The following is a 19,625-nucleotide window of genomic DNA, read 5'->3' on the forward strand; positions in this document are numbered from 1 at the left end:
TTTGAAGCTCAAGTGACTGTTAACGCACCCATGGTGAAGAGCTGCTGCCATGTCTTTGTGCATGCTGGGAAATAAGAATCTGCAAATAGACACAAAGCACCTGAGGGGACCCCAGATGTAGCCAATCATTATTCAACTTTCCCACATTGAGCGACTGCAATATTTGGAACAGGCTTTCAAAATACAACCGGTGTTTGGCTGGAAAACCAACTCCCTGTTCCTCCCTGTCCCGAGCCTATTACTGTATGCGTATGTGCTGAAGCAACCTCATTTCTTTGCTCCGGGGGAGAAACAGAGAATAACCTGTCATACACACTGACAGGTGTCAAAATGCATTTCAAGAAACTGAAAGTGTACTGCAGAGCCAGAGAGGAACACACCTGGGTACAGTAGCTAAAGGCCAGTGTGTGTATGTGTAAAACAGGCAAAATACAAGAGGAAGCAGAGCAGTAGATAATAAGCAGGGAGACAGGTACAGGATTATGATTCAGAATCCAAATTCCCTTTTATTTCTGCAGAACATGCATGCATTTTAACTCCAAGCCTCATCACACAGATCAGTGTGTTAAAACACCTTATTACAAGTGAGCCTGATGATGACTTCAACTTAACCTGCTTACACACTGTGAATGGATCTATGCCAAATTAGCACCTGTGTAGTCACAGACTGCATGAGTAGCACACTCAGAGGAAATCCGAACGCGATGGCAGTAAGCAGGTACCGTCTGAGAAGAAGAGAAAAGCAATGAGAAAAAGAGAGAGAGACGGCAGAGCAACAGCAGGAACAATCTCCATTCTTCTCTGGCTAAGCCTCTTTCATATTGCGACACACAGAGGAATTATAGCGCGGAGACTAGGTCAGCCACTTATCCATCTCATCCAACAATGCAACACGCCACAACTCCACAGCAATTACTGCTCAGCTGGAGCCGCTGCCAGAGCACGTCCACATCTTCTGGTGCTGATGCAGTTTCAAACGCAATAATAATAGTGAATACAGAATGCAGAAGAAGTAGAATATTCAGAAACATTCATGACATTTAAAGAGAAATGGAGAGTTTTTGTACTGTTAGTCGTAAGAGCACGAAGGGATGGAAGGATGTTCTACATACGAATAAAAGAAAATGGACAGAATCTTTAAAAAATGTTGAGATAAACAGGAACCGTCTGTGTCAAAGATGCACATTTCGGTGAAAAGCAGCAAAAATATGAAATATTCATTCATTCTCTGCGGTTAAATGTCACAGTTAGCTGAATTTGGAGGGATTCATATATTTCACACTCGCTTGTTAATTAAACCTATCCTCATATGCCTGTGACAACACAAAGCAATGAAACATGATTAGATACCGGAACAAAAGACGAGCTTTGGAAATGTTTCTGGGTAAAATGGCATTAGCCCTGGTCTCATTCTGCACCAGTTAGACAGCGTACATAATCAGGATTAACTTTAGCATGATGGGGGGAGAGAGAGAGAGAGAGAGAGAGAGAGAGAGAGAGGAGAGAGAGAGAGAGAAAGAGCGACAGGGACAAACAAAGAGAGTGAGAAGAGAGGGTCATGGGAAGAGAGAATTCACCCTCAAAGTCACTCATCCTGGTGACAGATAGCAACACTGGCGTACTTATCACCACGAAATGAGCATTTTTTGTGTGTGAATACTACATGGAACTGCTTTGGTTCCATCATTGCTTTGCTTTGCAATGCCACTGCTTAATTTTTGCATGATTTTTATTTTTCTATGTTACAATGAAAAAGTTTCTTTCATCGACTTGGTTACCACTGTTGAGCTCTCACACGTAATTAAAAGGCCACTCCACCAATTTTACGCATGGAGTTCAGTTTACTCGTCGTGGGAGTCCTACACAATGAAAACAGTTGTATAAATTTGCACAGTGATAGAAAACACAGGCTTGCAGCTAAACAAACATAACAAGCTAACAAGCAAAAAAAAAAATGTGATGGCATGTGGGATGAGATTGTTCTTTTGCCTTGTTTTGGCATACTGTCCTCTAAGGAGGTTGTGAGGGGGGTCTGTCTCGAATAATGCAAAGGGTTAGGAACTGGGAGCTTTGCTATGATGAGGACCAGGAATCAGGGCTGGTATTACTGTGCTGTAGATTTCTTCCTCCATGTTGGGAAGGACAGAAGGGTTTTCTTCACACTCTCACACTTTGGTGTCTGCTGCAAAGTGAGAACGTGTTCAAGCTCACCAGCATTTAAATTACTCCTCGATGCCGTGTGAAATGTTCACAGCTTTTCAGCAGAAACTGCAAAACAAGACTGTGCAATAAGAAAAATGATAACTTTAACAGACAGGTATAGAGAGTCATATACTGTAGAAAGAAAGCAAGAATGCAAGACCATTGTGACATTCACAAATCTGCCACATACACACACACACACACAATGCTCTTCTCAGAGTGTGAAGCATCAGGGTCAGGTACACTTTCCTGCCCAGAATCCCATGTTGTCCATCAGTGGTTGGAGGACAGATGCAAAGGGAAATGAAGGAGAATGAACACCATGATAACAGACTTAGCCAATGTGTTGCTAGGCAACTAATCCAGCAGGCATGGAGTAACGGGGCCTGTATGTTGTGACAATGACGGCCAATTATCAGTTGCCTATCTTCTAGTGAATGTGTTCTGCTCAGTGTACTGTTTACGAGTCTCACATGCTGCCGTGGTGTTGCACAATGTTTACTGGTGCACAGTGTTTACTGGATGTGTGGTGACTGTGACTTACACTGACTCTGTCTCTGTAAAAGCCAAATCCATCCCGTGAGCAATGTTCATACCTTCAGGCACATGGTCAAAGGGGACAGACATGACACAACATGATACTACGTACAGTGCATGGTGCTATAAATTGAGTCATTGATAATTTTTGTGTTCTCCAAGAGATAACTTCCATCATCTGATCTGAAGAATACAGCTCAGATCCAAACCTGTGACGTTACAGTTATCTGAGGTTTTCTGACAAAATTTCTTTGCACATTCTCCCATGAACTGTAGCATGTGATTTCTAGCTCCCTCTGTGGTCTGTTTAACAGCATAACACTTTACAACTGCAAGATTCAGTTGCTCAGTAAAGCCCTTATATAGACGTAACTGTTAAACACGCTGATGTAAAATTGGTCATTATATGACAAATAAAACACATTTAACTTTGAAATAACCAACTGATGTATTTCCATTTCAGTGTATATTTATGTGAGTACATCTGCCTGTAATATGTGATAATCCCATCTTCTTTTAGTGGTAATGATAAGATCTTCACTACACATCTCAATCATTATTAGAGTGATTAATTACTCAAAAAAAGTGTAAATCCTACTTCCTTGTGTCCTCAAGACACAGACTGTTTGAATTTCTTAAAAAAAAAACAAAAAAACAAAACAAAAAATGTTTTCTATTAAATGACACTGACATTAAATAGAATGTACATCATTTATTCTTATAGGAATATAATACTAATCAACATTTGACACTGATCATTAAAAATAGGTCTGCATTTGTAAATTTTAAAGTGCAGTGCTGTATATACAAATTGTAAAATGTCTAATTAACATGATGACGAGCTTAGCTGGAAACTTAGAGAGCAGATCCACGCAAAACCACAGAGGGCAAAAAAACTGCAGCGGCACTGCTCTTTATGGGCTTTAATATCCAAGCATGTTGCACTTCAGGCCACACCCTAATCAGTGATGTCACTACAGGTGTCCTCCACCACCTGTAGCAACATTGCTGACTGGGGTTTTAGCCAGAAACGCATCACAATGGCAGCTTTCATCCCTATGAGTAAATGTATTATTTCATTACTTTAAGAAAAATCAGGAAGCACTTACTTTGATTTTGAGCAATGGCAACTCTCTTCATACATCAATAAAACATTTCCAGTTATGAATAATTCATATTATTATTATTTTATATTCGCTTAATCATAAGAGCTGCCATTCTTTTCTTTTTTTTTATACAAGTCTGTTTTTATCAATCAAGAGCCAGGTCGCAACAGTTAAAATGAGCTGAGTAAACATATGTGAAAAGCGTGTAGCCTCTGAACTGGCTATTCTGTGCTTATTTGAAGAAGCATTTTACTGCTCCATGTCATTGTCATTCTGCAGAGTTTTCATGGCCAGGCCCCACAGAGCTACGCTGGAGATAAACTGGCCCTCGCTGGACCTGTAGGAGCCACTATTGGTTCTGCTAGAAGAAGTAAGTGAACTGCAGTGACTGTCTGTGGGAGGCAGGTAGGGCCTCCCCACCGGACCTCTGCCCATGTCCACTGACATATTTCCATTCTCCACATATGGACCATACACAGCCTCCTGAGACAGGTGGGGTTTGGCCAGCTTCATGTGGTCTGGAGCAGACAGAGCTGCACTTCTGTCCTGATGGTTGGAGGAGAGGAGGTGATGTGGCACCAGGGACCGCAGCTCTGGAAGAGGGGTGGGGGTAGAAGCTGGGCTGAGGTGCATGCTGGGAGAAGTAGCCTTAATATGAGGTGTTGGCTGCGGTGGTGAAGGAGCAGGCGGTGAGGGTTTCTCCAGCCCTGCATGGGGCAACATGGCGGAGAAATTCTGCTCACTGGTAGAGACAGGGGGTTTACTCTGGCCAACAGGTTTAGGGAACGATGCGGCTCCATCTGAGCTACCCATCTGCTCAGAGTCGTCGGTGACCGGACAGTCGGCTGGAGCCCCCTTGCAGTGCATGCTGCTGTGTCTCCTCAACATGGCAGAGCGGGTAAAGCTCTTACCGCAGGCATTACAAATGTAGGGTTTCTCACCAGTGTGAGAACGTATGTGACGCTGCAGGTCCCCTGAGCCAATAAAGCACTTCCCTGCATTAAAGATGTAAACCAAGTGTAAAACACTGTGCAGACATTAGCTGCAGTCTATATGGAATAAGAAAATATGCAACTAGGTGATGAACCGTGCAGGATGAGTTTAAAACATGCTCTCAGGCATTTATATGCCTTTTGTTTTGTTCAGCTTAGCAGGTAAAAATAATGCAATCCACCATTAGATGGCGCCAAATAACCTTTTCTGAGAAATGATCAAGAATCGACCCTGCTGCAAGAAATGACAAAATACCAGACATTTATTTCTGATGGCCGGAAAACTTAAGTCAATTCTAGTCTATTAAGCTATTTAGTCATGTATTACTGGCAGGTGTGAACACAAAAATATCTTGGCAAACAGAACAAACAAGTCCATAGTACTTATCTAAGGCTGAAAGATTGTTTAGCACCAGGTTAGATTTTTTTATTACTAAATATGACTACATATTTAATGCAACTATATCACTAGACGAATATACAAAGAACATATATTTGCCAGAACATATATAATACTTTCAAATGAGATACAGACTACTCCTTACCACAGGTGGCACAGCTGTGTGGTTTTTCTCCAGCGTGGCGGGCCTTGTGCTTCAGAAGCTTTCTGTGCGTGTTGAAGGACTTTCCACACTGGTCACAGGTAAACATCTTGTCTGTGGCGTGAGTCCTCTTGTGCTCCTTGAGATTGCTCAGGTTGTTAAATCCTGAGCAATAAGAATGTACAGGGAGTAAAACACCAATCACATAAAACAAAAAAATGTGTCACAATTTTCCAGATCGCCAATATTAATGGTTTGACAAAGCTGACCTTAAGAAATGAGACCATTACAACTACACAGTGACTGTTAGGTGTTGTGTACACAAGAGAATTTTTTTGTGTTGAGAGATGTCACGTACCTCGACCACATATATCGCACAGATGTGGCTTCTCTCCTGTGTGGACCACTTTGTGACGGTGGACATCCCCCGACGCTGTAAAGCTGGAAACCACAGTTGAATATTATATTAATGAGGCACTACAGGAGCTAATTCAGTTTATTCTGTCAGTCACTTATCACCACAAATTCTTTACAATTGTCTCAATATGTAATTTAAAGATGGTATTATTAAAATGCAAAATAATTACTGGTATACCTGATACCTGATCATTATATGTTTTCTTAGGAAAAGCAGACATACAACAAGTAGAGAACTGACCAAAAAATACCTAAACAGGGGAAAGGAAAATAAGAAAAATATTAAAATACAAATAAGGACAGGGGATAAATAGGAGATACTTAACCTTTTACCACATAACTCACAGATGTACGGTTTCTCTCCAGAATGTCGCCGCAAGTGAGTCTGTAAATTTCCAGCCTGTAAAATAAAATCACTTATATATCTCAATTTAATCTGGCCACTTAAAAACAACTAAGTTAAATCTGAATAATACACCAGACCGTACCTGTGAGAAGTTTCTCCCACAAACATTACACTGAAAGGGCTTTTCACCTGTGACCAGAAATGTTGATTTGGGTATGAAAACATTAATACATTTAATCCTAAACATTTCCTACAAATGAAGATATGTTACCGTATATCATTGATGCTTATAAGTTAATTTAACTATAAATACCAGTATGTGAGCGCTTGTGCAGCTCCAAGTTGCTCGGGTGTTTGAAAATCTTCCCACACACATCACAGCAATACTGCTTGTGTCCTGTCTGCTGCTGTGGTTCTGGCACCGTCTTCAGATTTTGCTCCTCTTGGGTCACAGGAGGAGGACTGGGATGCTGTGCATCTGTTACCGTCTCAGGAACCTTCTCCCCACCTGCAGGAATGCCCTCAACAGGAGCCTGTGCAGCTTCAGGCTGGACTACAGGCTCTTCTTGATGACTCTCTTTGGGACAGCTAAGGACGGGTTCACTGACAGATTCAGCACACATCTCCTCCAAAGCCTTCTGAGACCTCAAGTAGTTGTATTTTTTCAGGTACACAGCCTTCTTTGGACGCACTGGTTTGTTGAGCATTGAATCGATGGGATCAGAGTTGGGAGTGCTTAAATTTTCAGAGGGTGTTAAAGAGGAGGCAGCGTGTTTTTCCACTGCTCCACATGTGCTGAGAGGATTAGGCTGAACTGTGTTGCCTGAGCATACAGGTGTGTTGCTGCTGCCCTGGTTGACCCCGAGCTGACAGTGCTGCTCTTCCACCACCACCAAAGGGTTCACTTGATTTGAGGTTGCACTATTAGTCTGAATTGCAGTCTGCTTAAAGTACTGCTTGCTGTAGAAGTTACGGAGCTTGTAGCCATGGACTAACTGTTTTTCTACAGGTGCCTGAGAGCTGCTAGCTGTGTCACAGTTTGAGCTGCTATTTGGCACAGAAACTGGCATCCTTTTGGTGTGGTCCACGTCATTGCTGAGGCCAGGCCTCTGGGCTTCAGAGGGACAGTGGAGGTCAACATCATGAGGAAGGCTGCTCCCCAAGAGGCAGTCGTGATCAGAGCTCAGCATGCCTGGGAGAGAAAATGACGGGATTTCCACTGGGGGAGGACAAGGCTTGAGGAAAGCATTACACATGCTCTGTACGTTTGGAACCTGCAAGCACTGAGCAATGTCCAGCAGTGCTTGTACATTATCTTGGTTGATGTCGAGGTGGGAGGTGTACATGTAGTCCAATATCTGGCCGATGCCACTGACATCCTGGATAACCAAGTTGAACACCTCATTCTTCTGACTATTTTGGAACAAAGACCTGGAAAGATCAACGAGAAAAGAGTGAAAATTTTCAAAAAATTCACTGATGTGCCACTGAGTTAAATATATAAGACATTCATGCACCTGAAATAGGAGCTGAAGGCAGCCAGGACATTTTTGTGGGCTTTGAAGCAGACACCTTTGACCACCAACATGCAGTCACACAGCAGTCCCTGAATCCTCTGCTCCTGGAGCTGCTGCAGCAGGTAGGAGCTGTGGCTGGACAGGGGGTCCATGGTCACTCAGCTGTTGAACCACTCAGCTCCAACTTCTCCATTAAACAGCTAGCCAAGGGGACACATGAAAAAAAACAACAACAACATGTAATTTATTAATCATTCCTCCGGTCAGCTAACCTTTGAAATGCAACCCGATTTAAAGCGATGCAAGCGAGTGCAGGCAACATCTTTCAAAAGGTAATATCCATATATTTAATTCAACGACCGCGCAGAATCCAGTGTGTCAGTGCTACGAGACCACCCATGCAAAAATTGGACGAAAATCACTAACTAGCGAACCACAAAGCTATGCTAACCAACCACAGCGGGGCGTGGTGTGAATCCGCGTAGCGCCAAAGAACGACAGTCTCGACCAAAACTGAAAGTCCTGCATGTCTTTAATTCAGTAAAGTTTGTGATAAAACAGAAATACAGACTTACATTAAAGGTTACCACCTTTTCATACGGATGATGGGTCACTTTTCCAGATGCAATAACGTTGCATCACATCCTGGTGCAACTTGTATTTCGAGCCGCCACAACATGAAACACATAAAACGAAAAAGAAAACATTGTGGGACTCGGGTGATGTTGTGTGACTGTACAATGTATTTTAACGTGACAAGATGTTGTAGCTGACATACCAAAAGTCGTTGGATGTAGCTTTCCAGTGTAAAACAAAGGCTTGGACAATATCTGGCTCCTCTCCGGTAAGAACTTCTCTTTGGCTGCTTTTGCACACGGAAGACCAACGATGTAGCTACCGGGTGTCGGTGTGGTCACGTGTGTTTTGAAAAGTTTTACAGGGATGGAGAAGAGCATGATCTTCGTTCATTTCAAACGCGATTTCGAAGCAAGCCTAGTTTAACACTGCAGCTTACCGTATTTATACGTTTTGATAATCCGTCCCATAGTCCAGACAGCTGGTTTATTTTAACACTTGCTAGCTTGGGATAACGTTACATTTCTGTCTTTGGCTAACGTTAGCTCGTATCAGCGCTGCGGACTGTCGGGTCCCACGTTTGCAGGAGGATTGTACCTGTTGTGTTTGTTTCATCTCAGTTTCTCGGTGTGTTAGCAGGCTCGGTTGAGTTTAGTTCATCAAAATGGTGTTTTTCACCTGTAACGCGTGCGGCGAGTCCCTGAAAAAAGGTCAGGTAGATAAACACGTGAGCATGTGCCGGGGCTGCCAGGTGCTGTCCTGCATCGACTGTGGAAAAGACTTCTGGTAACAGTGTTTACTGTCTTCTCCTTTTCTGTTTACTCAAGCTATATTTAGCCTCTTAGCTCCCAATCTCACTGTGCTTCATAGATAGATTGAGTACTGCACTTAATCCCATAGAGTAATTGCATGTGTGCGATGTTGTTTCTCTGCACTTGCTGAACAGGGGTGATGACTACAAGAACCACGTTAAGTGCATCAGTGAAGACCAGAAGTATGGAGGCAAAGGCTACGAGGCCAAGGCAAACAAAGGAGACGTGAAACAGCAGCAGTGGATCCAGGTGAAATGCAGAGAAATGATGCCCAGCTCTATGAAAGCTTTCTGTGTGTATATGTTTTGTGTTTTGAGCTAACTTGATATTTCTTTTACTGAAGAGAATCCACGAAGCCATGAACAAACCTGGGATCAGTGCAAAGCTAAAGAATGTGCTCACACAAGTCAGTACATATGATAACGTCCCAAGAAAGAAGGCCAAGTTTCAGGTTGGTGTTTATTCACATTGTAACACTAATTCTATGCTTTATTGAGCAGGCTCTCTGGTAATCAAAGCATGAGGGTGTGTGTAGTGGGAGTGTGGACTTGAATGCATAAACTCATTATTTTCGTGTTGTGCCTCTTCCTCAGAACTGGATGAGAAACAGTCTTAAAATAGCCAACTCCAGTCTTCACGATGAAGTCTGGGACATCCTCGGTGCAGCTGACAATGTAAGTTCCTTTGCTTAAAGGTTACTCTTGTTTGTTTGTCTGTTTGTTTGTCTGTTTCCTTGTGCATTTTAATTGTTGACTGTCAGCATAAAGCAGATAAGGTGGGCGAGCTGAGTAGTATTAGTTTAGTTCACTGAAGTGCAACAGTAGGCTCCAAAATACTCTAAAAACATGTTATAAATATTTATAATTTTTCATCCATTTAATATAATTATGTGTTGGTTGTACACTATGTTTTCCTATGTTTTCAGTATCTAAACTGATTTTCATTCCCCACCCAATCTGACAGGCTCCAGAGGTCCCCCAGCAGGCTAAAAAAGATGAACAGATAGTGGCTGAAGTCAAAGTAGATACAAATGGAGATGAAAAGCAGAACGGCCAGCCAGATGTTGAGAAGAAGAAGCTGAACAAACGGGAGCGCAAAGAAGCTCGTCAGCAGAAGAACGGGAAAGCTAAGAAAGGAGCAGAAAAAATAGTCACACAGGAACCAGAGGATGACCAGGCAGGCAAAAAGAAAAAAAAGGACAGAAAGAGAAAGCACAGCTGCGAAGAGGATGGGGATGAAGAGCAGAATGGGCACGATGCTGAAAATAAGACATCTAGCAAGAAAACAAAGAGTAAGTCAGACATTTTTCTGAAGGTCCACACATGATTGGTTACTTTTCTGATTTTTACATTTTTAAAAATGTAGATGTCTGTCTTTCAGGATTTGTTTTAATATATAACTCTTTTCCAGTTGACGAAACAGCAGAGGCTGCTGATACAGAGGAGACAGAGGATCAAACAGCTTCCAAAGGTAACATGGTCTGATACATGACTTTGATAGACGTCTTAGCATGTAAACAATAGTGTTAGATAGTAAAACCACTAGAGGTCAGTGCTGTTTCTTTTGTTGACAAAGAGAAAATGAGCCTCCATGAATATTTTCCATACTACATTTTATGCTTCTGATCCACTTACAGGCAAATTCAACTGGAAGGGGAGTATCAAGGCAGTACTGAGAGACTCACCTGACCAGGAACTGCCAGTGAAGAAACTAAGGAAGAAGGTGAGGCATGGGGTGTTTCAGTTATTCTGTGTGCATGAGGCTCTAGTTCTCTGTTTGCACAGCATCCTATCTGACTTCTAAACCCATCACGTTCTAATAAATATTATTTGACAGTAAGACTTGTCTTTGGTTTGATGTGATATTAAGGGCTTGTTCCTCTTTCACAGGTTTTGGCAGCCTACTACTCTTTCACTGGTGATGGAAATTTTAAAACGGAAGAGGAGGTGCTCGCGTTATTCAACAAGAAGATCAACAACAATCCCAAGTTTAGAGTTTTGAAAGACAGAGTTAAACTTGTAAAGTAGATGTATTTATCTCACCCCTCTGACATGAAATGTATGTTGTTCATAGACTTTTAAAATTTAAAGGCCAGTGTTGTCTGTCATCCTGCCTCGGATGTTTTTATACAGATGACATAATCTCAAAGATTAAATCATTTTATAACTGAATTATGTGTCCTGTTCCTGATTGCAGTGGGCCTTGTCAGCATGGGTTTTACAAATTACACCAGAATGTGTCAGTGTTGTTTAATGCATAAAATGACAATAGTGATAGATGGCTGCGCTCTTCTACATTCCAAGCCCATGGTAAGGCTGGGAAATGGCACCTTATCTGTGGGATTGGATGTTGGAGTGGGGGAAGGGAAACAGGAGAGGTGCACCTGAGGTGAATTTGACTCTCACACGGGACGAAGCTAATGCACATTCCTCGGCACCCCGAACGGGGTTCACTTGGCCAGGGACACAGAAGCTCCATAGAAGCAAGATGCTTGGTGTCAGCCTCAGGTGAAGTTTTAATGCTGTCTGATTTTCCACCGCTAGAATGAGCAGCCTCTTTACCCTGGGCACACACACACACACACAGGAGGAGCTACAGGAGGAAATCTGCCCAGCTTTATGAAGCTCTGCTAATCCCAGCAGGTTTAACACTGATGCTCATTCATCACACTGCCTACCTGTAATTGTATATTGCATACTTTGGGTATTAGTCAAGCTGTTACTCAAGTTTGCTAGTATTAAAACAGTGTTTTCTAGTCCTGAGTGGGACTCAGTATTGTTTAATGCTAATCCTGACCCCACAGGATACCCAGAAAAACTGAAACTAAGCTCATCTTTATGTTGCAAAACAAATCTGGATTGCCAGATCAACATTTCAATTGTGCAATTAAATATTGCAGGATGAATTGTGTGGCCAGTGTGTTTTGCATGGGACAGTGTCATCCCCAAGCTGTGATCTTAATGGCCGCCATAGACTTCTGAACAATGTCTTTTCCAAGTTAATGGGTACCTCAGGTATTAAAGTGAGACTATGCAATTTCTGAAAGAAGAAAAAATATTTATCTTCTGAATGAAAAGTTTAATTCCTAAGAAATAAAACACACCCTTCCTTGTTTGATTCAAGACATTGGGGTTTTTACTGCCTCACACTGGGTTGCTCGTGTGACCATTAGATTATAGCAGCTAATGTTAGCTAGTATTCAGGATAATTTGATTGATATTGCTGTGTAGCTGACATTATGTAGTCAGTTTTCTGACTTAATTTACAATGTTGTTCACTTGTTACTTCAGTGATAAAACATACCCTTGTTTGATGCAGCCCCCCCCCCCCCCCCCCGGGAGTTTTGCTGTTATAGACCATACTCTGTACCATCTGGTATGATCTGTGGCTAATGTTAGCAAAAACATTATTTAGCTAGCTTTACAATCTTTGCTTGCCTTATAGTTGCACTACATTTTAGCATGTATCATTATCCTGGTATTGTCAATGTGGTGATTGTTTTCAGCAGGTTACACAGTCTCACTTTAATGTTGTCATTACACAGAAAGCATTGTCCAGCAGTGAGTACACCTATTGTATGCTCCTCGTGCTGGGATAGGGTGGTGGTAAACATGACCAGGTATTACTGGCCTTACTAATCCTCAAAGAAAGCGCCAAACTTCTGAGGGTGGCATCTCAGAGTGTGAGGTAGCACTCTTATCTGGTGCATCTTCTGTTAGGATTTATTACAGGACTGTTGTATTAGTCCACATTAGTTTCAGATACTGTTTATACCTGAGAAACAGGGCACAAAAGTGGGCAGATGTGTTTTGCTGCTGACATACAGAATGAGTGGTAGCAGCCAACAATGAAGTATTATTCACTTTTCTTCACTGCACATGCCCTGTCTTTGCCTCGTTGAAACTTTTTAATTGAGAGTGAAATAGGACAAAGGTCTCAGCAGTGTCAGATTCTTGCCAGCGCTATGTAAAGGTATACATTCAAGATAAACTCTGGCAAACAGCCAGCTACTATGCATTCTGCAAAGTTTATGAGGGATGGGAGCAAATGTCCCTGGTCAGTCTTATTATTATCATCCTCAGTAACCTTTTTGATGGTACATTTTTTCCTGGCTCGGTGGCCTAGTTTGTGTGTTGTTGGTTTGTACCAAGAAGTTCCTTAAGGAAGATGTACACAAAACAAATGTACTATGTTGTTGTACTCCTATTGGCCAAGATTTGTATTCATACATGTTAGTGGAGAAAAATTAAACATTGTTTTCTATATTGGAAAGGGACCTTGTGAACCATGTCAGTTTAGTTTTGTTTATTTGCACAGGTAAGAAAAAAAAAGAAAATATTAAAGTTTTAATCAAACCATGTGCAGTTTTAAACAATTCATTCATTTCCATTCATCTACTTTTACGTTATGTTTGTTTGTTTGTTTGTTTGTTTGTTTGTTTATTTACCTATTATGTTTTTATTGTCTTTCTGTAGCTAAGCCCTGACAGTTATTTATAATGCAAAAACAAACAAACAAAAAATACTACACCTGTCGCTCTTCAAGTGCGTCATAAAAAAAGCGACTGTGAGTCTAAGAGGGAGTGCCTTCTAATCACTAGTTAGCTTTCAGAGCTACTGCAAGTCAATGATAGCATCAACATAATGCTCAACGACAGTGAGCTGGCAACGTTGCGGAACAGGTTTAAGAGAGATGCGGAGTTTCTTATGCAAACAACGGCATCGGGTGACGAAGATGAAAAGAGTAAGCTCCAGAAACATTATGGTGGCTAACGTTATTAGCCAACTTTTCTGACAGAGCTAACGTTATAAACACAGTGGGGACGTTGCATAGCTCCGGTCACTGTAGCTAAATGCTAGTGGCATAGTGTCGAATAAACACAACTCGCTGGCTAACCTGGACAAACATTAGCCAACTGTTAGACCTAGATGACTAACATAACTAGATCCTTGACCCTTTAAAATATATGAGAAATACATTCAGTTTCCATTATTTTGTCCACCCCGTGAGTGAGGGTAGGCTAAATAACACCACCACCACTCTGTAATGTAATACAGTTCAACAGCACTATAAAATACATCCTCCAAAATGACCACTGTGTTGATTCAACACTTTTCTAAAACAGTTTCAGCAAATACTGAACATTTCAGTGTTCATGAAAGTATGGTTTACTTTACGCCTGCTGTGTTTTTAGCTTGGTGTACCTAATAAACTTGCTGCTGTATGTATATACTAATGGTGACTGCAGCATGTTCTCTAATAAGAGGGGTTTGTAGGCAGCTTGTACAGTGCACAATTGTCCAACTTTGAGGCCCTCACTGGCAGAAATCCAGCAATTCTTGATTGTTTTGACTGTGAGCAAACGCTGTGTCAGCTCAGCAACATAGCACAGGGAAACCTTACTCCTATGCTGTGCTCAGGGTCATCTCTTTGCCAATGTAAACTGATGACTGTAATACAAGCACCGGACCAAACATTTGTTGAGTGCTCATCCCTTTCATATTAATGACAGCGAATATTCCAGTTTACATATCACCAGTGGTCCTTCTGGCAAGGCGACTTCCTATAGTGTATCTTGTACACAAGATGGACCACTAGGCATAGCTTTGATTAAAAATGTAGGCCAACTATTTGTCTGGGGCATGGAGTTCATTGTGAACTCTGCACAGAGTACACCAGCACACTGAAGCACTTCAGCAGCCAACAACAGGCTCTGATATGTTTAATCAACCAGTAAATTATAGAGATTAATAGCTCTCTGAGAAGTAAGATTATCTCAAAGAAAACTATCAGTTTCACCTCCAAAGCTTCTTAAACTTGAAAGGTGGTGATTTAGCACATTCTGTTAAGGCAAGACAAATCTCATATTTGGTAGTAAATTATATACCATACTGTAACCCCTTCAGTTCCTCTTAGCATGTTGTTTACCTACTGCAGTTTGTTAGGTTCCATGGTGCCACTATTGTGGTGCCACTATGATCTAATTAATGATAACATCACAAGTGTGATTTGCTGTGAATCAGTTTGTTATAATCTGTGCTTAAATCTCTAATTTTAAATTCCTCATTGAGTAAATCATCTACGAAGTGTGCACATAGATTGAAACTCCCATTCTCAGAATATTGGCACAGTTGTTTTCTTTTCTCTCACCTTTCAGGTCAGGAGGAAAAAGATGCCAAACCTCTCCCTCGCATTAACAGGCACTCCGTTTTCTGGATCTTGGCATCTATAGGCGTGACCTACTACGTGGATTTCCTCCGCAACATCATGGAGAATGATGATATCAAAAGGTGATCTCAAGGTTTCAGATCTCATTCACACATTCTCTATTCACTACATTATAAACACTCAAAGGTAAATAAAGCGTGCTAGGTAGCCAGTAGGACTGTGTGCAGTTTAGCAGGTAAATGAGATCATCATTCAACTTATTTTCACCAATGACACATGCACTGTAAATGACCTATACACACAGTAAGCAGTACTTAGAAATCCTCTATTGTTATGGAAGCTCATAGAAAAGCTCAAAGATAATTTTTTGTTGTTTTCTTTTTCATTGGTACCACTGGTAAATGATACAGGTGAAACCACTGGTATCTGATAGCGCTGGGAAGCTTTTGGGCCATTGTTAATAAGGCCATCTTTTGTATTTGAATAGCTTCAACAATGTCTTCAGGTCTTAAATACACTTACCCTCTTTTTAACCTCCTTTTTTCCAGTTGGTGGTTCAATGTGGGTCTGGTACTCCTTGTGATCTGCCTGTCTCTGGCCATGTTTTGCATTCTGTACCTGGAGTGGTTCAAAGGCATTCAGCACTATGACCAAGAGTACCCTGCCATTCCTCCCCTCACCACTGCAGCTTTTATTGCTGCATCATGCAGGTAAAAGAGACAAAAAAAAAGTAAAGCCGCAAACTAGAAAGCAGAACAGCATTAGATTTATGTTGTAACAACACCTGATGTACTGTACCTCTCCTTTTTTATGTGCTTAATTTAACAGTTTCAAAGGGCACATCATGAGAGGTGAGATGATGTTGTGATGTTGGCATCTGCCTCAGAAATCCAATATCCGTCAAACTTCTAGCTGTCATGTTGAAACACAAAAAGACACTCCCCGAATCGTTGCCAAAGTTGGAAGGACACTATTGTGTAAAATGTCACTTTATGCTTTAACATTTAGTTTTTCCTTGAATTGATCTAAGAGGCCTAGCCCAAACCATGAAAAACTGGCCTAGACAAAGAGTACACAAAAGGATGTGGGCAGGGGTGTGGTGTATTTGCCAGCCTTTTAGACAGGCGCTGGCCTGCCTTTTAGCATTTGGCTTTCTAAAAGCTTGACTTTTTGTATCAGCGCCTTTACTTCGCTCTCTGCTGTTTCCCACTGGACAGGTAGAGCTCCTGTTGGAATTTGCTGGGGTTGACTCTCATTTGGTTCGGTAGTAGAGGCAACCTGATCCATAATAATTAATCAACCATTAAGTGTTGATATCTATATTTCCTATTGCCGTTTAATGACCGTTGCATCCCTCTTGTACACTCAATAAAGGTGTTTTCACTTAGTTTGTGTGGACGTGAACAGACACGTCTCACTTTCATGTCTAATTAGCCATAGTAATGAAAAACACCTGTGTGGTTATGTGATATTTTAAATCCATGTGAGAAATGCTCTGTTAATTGTTGAATGAAATCTCCTTGTATTCTTGGTCAGATTGGTTGCACTAAATTGCCACATGCTTTATTTTATTTATCTGAAGCATAAATAAGTAACCGGCCATTGAAAGTGTACCGTTTGTTGATCTGATATGTACAACCGGTAAAGTTCATAAGCTTTAAAAACTCAAGATATTATTTACACCAGTGCTAATCTATCTCTGTATATCAGTGACATTCAGGACAAATTAAGAGTAATTTTTAAATTAATCTCCGTGTCATCAGAGCATGCAGTGGGACCTTTGACACAGAGCTTTTTGTAGTACCATCCATTCATCTTATAACTGTAGGGTTTTTTTTTTGTGGTAGATGAGGGGCTGAGAAGGGAAATAATCATCTCTGTTAAGGGCCTAATTCATCAAACGGGCCACTTAGCTTCCTTTGTCCTGTGATTAGCTAATCTACCTATTTTAAATCATGTGTCCATTTTCATGTGAATTTGTGTCATTCACATGGTTGATGGGAGGCAGTGATTAGAAGAAAGTGTGAAGCTGACAAATGCAAAAAAAAAAGTTAATTTTGAATTCTGCTGGTGTTGTATGTTCCAAGTGTTGTTGTGTTAACACTAGTAAAACAGCTTGTTACATCCATTTATTTAATTAGTTTTTTTACATTTTATTTCCACTTTTGTATGAGGTGGATATATCATAATCTACAGATCACTGCCACATCATGTGTAAAACATGACAGTTTAGGGGGCACCTGTTAGCAGTAGTTTCTAATCAAACATTTCCTTTTGTCAGTAAATTCAGTATTTGTGCATATTTGTCCTTCTCTTTCAGCTTTAACATTGCACTGTGGCCAGTGTGGTCCTTCTTCACTCCGCTCATCCTCTTCACACAGTTCATGGGTGTGGTCATGTTCATCTCTTTGCTTGGATGAATGTGACAGGTGAGGATGAGACTTTTTTTTTTTTTTTATGGTGATGATTTTAGTTTTCACAAAATGTATGTTTTTTATGCACAATGTTGTATTTGGCCATAAATTGTTGAAAATACATGTGGAGTGAAATGAAATATTACATAATTAATACCCATGGTTTTTTTTGCAGCTTCAGAATGATGTATTGTTGAACACAGTGCTGAGCTTTTGGTTTTACCTCTTGCTTACATAATTATATTACTCGCTGTCTGCTGCATTTCCCCTGTTTACACTCCTGTTCACTAAACCTCACACTTTGTCTTCAGAATAAAACACTGGTAGAGAAACAGGAAACACACGATGGCTCTACAGCCAGTGAATGTACCACTGAGCCAGTATGCACAATACAGAGACCCTGAGACTGAAGTAGCTGAATGGAATTCAGCCATTATTAATTTTATTAATAATGACGTCTGTGAAATTTGCCTGTTGTGCTCATCTATAGAATGTGTGTGTAAGCAAAGGAGAAAGCTTTAAGAAAAAGTGTTCCACCATTTTCTGCTGTTAATATGACCAAGTTTTAAAATATTTTTATTTTTATTGAGCTGTTTGTGGTGAAGTATGTAAGGATGTCAACTTATATCCTGTAAAATGTTTTTGTCTTTAATAAATTTTATATCTAATTTCAATAACTGTGTAAGATTGTTGCTGTTAATTGACAAAGTACAACAGTGGGGTGGGAAACATAATTTAATAACTACAAACAGTGTTCAGTGTTGCAACTAAACCCTGTCCTGAATTCAGAACCTCTCCCAGCTTGATTAAAAGTTTACCTGTGACTAAGAGGACATTTCAATGTGATTTTAATGAACACTTTCTGACCTGTTGCACATAACATTATCACTACATTTAATACAAGTTTAGCAAGACAATTACCAGTTTATATACCTATTAAATCTATTTCAATTCAATACAGTACCCCCTTGAGAATCTCATAATGCTCAGTTTTTTGACTAAATTATGTGTTTGGGTTGTGTTTCTTATTTTTGTGTCCAACAACGCTTAGACACGGTTAAGGAACCTCTCAATACAAGGTGATACAAAGCAACAATACTCACTGCTGCTGCAGGATTACATTACACCAATAAAACATTAATTCTGTGTTTAATAAAGGTCATTGTCATGGGACAAATTCTTTTGCTCAGTATAATATTATTATCATCTGCACTTTACACATCCCATTTTCTGTATTTTAAAGGCCCATTTGTGACTATTTGTTTATTCCCCATTACACATAGCAAACAGTAACATTTCTACATAGTGTAGGCCCTACATATGAAGAAGTTCAACTTTTTACTTAAGTTTGACTTGTGTCTCCTGTGCCTTAATAATAGATGTTCAACATACAGTACTTTGTATTGATTTCTGTAATCTATAATATTGCAACATATTTCATACTTTCATTTTATGTTTTATACAATCTTAAAAGTAACTATATATTATTGTCAATTCAACGTATTGGAGTGAATAATAGAAATATTTCCCTTTGAAATGAAGTGGAATATCATAAAATAAAAACAGCACATTGATCTTCAGCCTTAAAAAAAAAACTTTTTTTTTCTTTTTAAGATGACAATAAAGCTTTTACGATGAGTCAGGCTGTTAACGATCTGCCCTCAGTCTCTACTCAAATTCAGTTAGATTGTTTGAAGGGACTGTTTTGATGCCCCTGATGTGCAAACAACGGGGAGCTAATAAGAGGCTTCCAAATTGAATCAAAATGTTTAGACTTAATCAGCCGCTCATTAATGTTCCGCGACAACAAACAGATTTTAGACTCCTCTGTCTATCGCGCTGATTCCCAGTGATCAAGAAATCGATACTCAGCGGCGGATGGGCGTTCAGATGAGCTGTTAAGGACCATAACTTGATCATGCGTCCAGTCCTCGTGACGCTGTTGTGGAGTGAAGTATTCTAGCTAATGAGAGATAGAGGGTTCCCGTGGTTGGAA

At 40.6% G+C, this 19,625-nt stretch overlaps 3 protein-coding genes across 4 annotated transcripts; 2 read left to right on the forward strand and 1 right to left on the reverse strand.

Annotated features, from left to right (window-relative positions):
- Nucleotides 1-3,455: 3,455 nt before the first annotated feature.
- On the reverse strand, nucleotides 3,456-8,296 carry zbtb49 (zinc finger and BTB domain containing 49). Of its 2 annotated transcripts, none has more exons than XM_041034969.1 (8): nucleotides 8,235-8,296; nucleotides 7,660-7,859; nucleotides 6,456-7,573; nucleotides 6,285-6,331; nucleotides 6,123-6,196; nucleotides 5,738-5,820; nucleotides 5,383-5,544; nucleotides 3,456-4,840 (listed from the first exon to the last, which is right to left on the reverse strand). In XM_041034969.1, exons 2-8 carry the CDS (start codon nucleotides 7,809-7,811, stop codon nucleotides 4,095-4,097), a joined length of 2,382 nt encoding a protein of 793 aa, XP_040890903.1. In that variant the 5' UTR covers nucleotides 7,812-7,859; nucleotides 8,235-8,296; the 3' UTR covers nucleotides 3,456-4,094. The 2 variants fall into 2 exon arrangements, with proteins under 2 accessions (XP_040890903.1, XP_040890902.1); XM_041034968.1 differs by having other exon boundaries at nucleotides 5,982-6,196.
- Nucleotides 8,297-8,570: 274 nt separating this feature from the next.
- Nucleotides 8,571-11,212, forward strand: lyar (Ly1 antibody reactive homolog (mouse)). The gene is made up of 8 exons (XM_041034164.1): nucleotides 8,571-9,021; nucleotides 9,182-9,296; nucleotides 9,391-9,498; nucleotides 9,641-9,721; nucleotides 10,011-10,338; nucleotides 10,458-10,517; nucleotides 10,684-10,769; nucleotides 10,937-11,212. The coding sequence occupies exons 1-8, from the start codon at nucleotides 8,900-8,902 to the stop codon at nucleotides 11,072-11,074; spliced, it is 1,038 nt and encodes a 345-aa protein (XP_040890098.1). The 5' UTR covers nucleotides 8,571-8,899; the 3' UTR covers nucleotides 11,075-11,212.
- Nucleotides 11,213-13,628: 2,416 nt separating this feature from the next.
- On the forward strand, nucleotides 13,629-17,644 carry tmem128 (transmembrane protein 128). The gene is made up of 4 exons (XM_041032914.1): nucleotides 13,629-13,790; nucleotides 15,205-15,337; nucleotides 15,764-15,925; nucleotides 17,536-17,644. Exons 1-4 carry the CDS (start codon nucleotides 13,691-13,693, stop codon nucleotides 17,633-17,635), a joined length of 495 nt encoding a protein of 164 aa, XP_040888848.1. The 5' UTR covers nucleotides 13,629-13,690; the 3' UTR covers nucleotides 17,636-17,644.
- The last annotated feature ends 1,981 nt before the right edge of the window (nucleotides 17,645-19,625 follow it).

The sequence above is a fragment of the Toxotes jaculatrix genome, chromosome 3 (genome assembly GCF_017976425.1).
Source record: "Toxotes jaculatrix isolate fToxJac2 chromosome 3, fToxJac2.pri, whole genome shotgun sequence".
Classification (NCBI taxonomy): Eukaryota; Metazoa; Chordata; class Actinopteri; family Toxotidae; genus Toxotes; species Toxotes jaculatrix.

What these genes read in the sequence shown, in the direction of transcription:
- zbtb49 (XM_041034968.1), bottom strand. Translation starts at nt 7,811, where the DNA reads ATGGACCCCCTGTCCAGCCACAGCTCCTACCTGCTGCAGCAGCTCCAG. An exon ending in GCCTTCAGCTCCTATTTCAG is followed by an intron (nt 7,574 to 7,659) that starts GTGCATGAATGT and finishes TGATCTTTCCAG; the next exon opens with GTCTTTGTTCCAAAATAGTC. An exon ending in GTGCGATATATGTGGTCGAG is followed by an intron (nt 5,545 to 5,737) that starts GTACGTGACATC and finishes CTTATTGCTCAG; the next exon opens with GATTTAACAACCTGAGCAAT.
- lyar (XM_041034164.1), top strand. Translation starts at nt 8,900, where the DNA reads ATGGTGTTTTTCACCTGTAACGCGTGCGGCGAGTCCCTGAAAAAAGGT. An exon ending in ATCTAGCAAGAAAACAAAGA is followed by an intron (nt 10,339 to 10,457) that starts GTAAGTCAGACA and finishes ACTCTTTTCCAG; the next exon opens with TTGACGAAACAGCAGAGGCT. An exon ending in TGAAGAAACTAAGGAAGAAG is followed by an intron (nt 10,770 to 10,936) that starts GTGAGGCATGGG and finishes CCTCTTTCACAG; the next exon opens with GTTTTGGCAGCCTACTACTC.
- tmem128 (XM_041032914.1), top strand. Translation starts at nt 13,691, where the DNA reads ATGCTCAACGACAGTGAGCTGGCAACGTTGCGGAACAGGTTTAAGAGA. An exon ending in GGGTGACGAAGATGAAAAGA is followed by an intron (nt 13,791 to 15,204) that starts GTAAGCTCCAGA and finishes CTCACCTTTCAG; the next exon opens with GTCAGGAGGAAAAAGATGCC. An exon ending in TTTATTGCTGCATCATGCAG is followed by an intron (nt 15,926 to 17,535) that starts GTAAAAGAGACA and finishes CTTCTCTTTCAG; the next exon opens with CTTTAACATTGCACTGTGGC.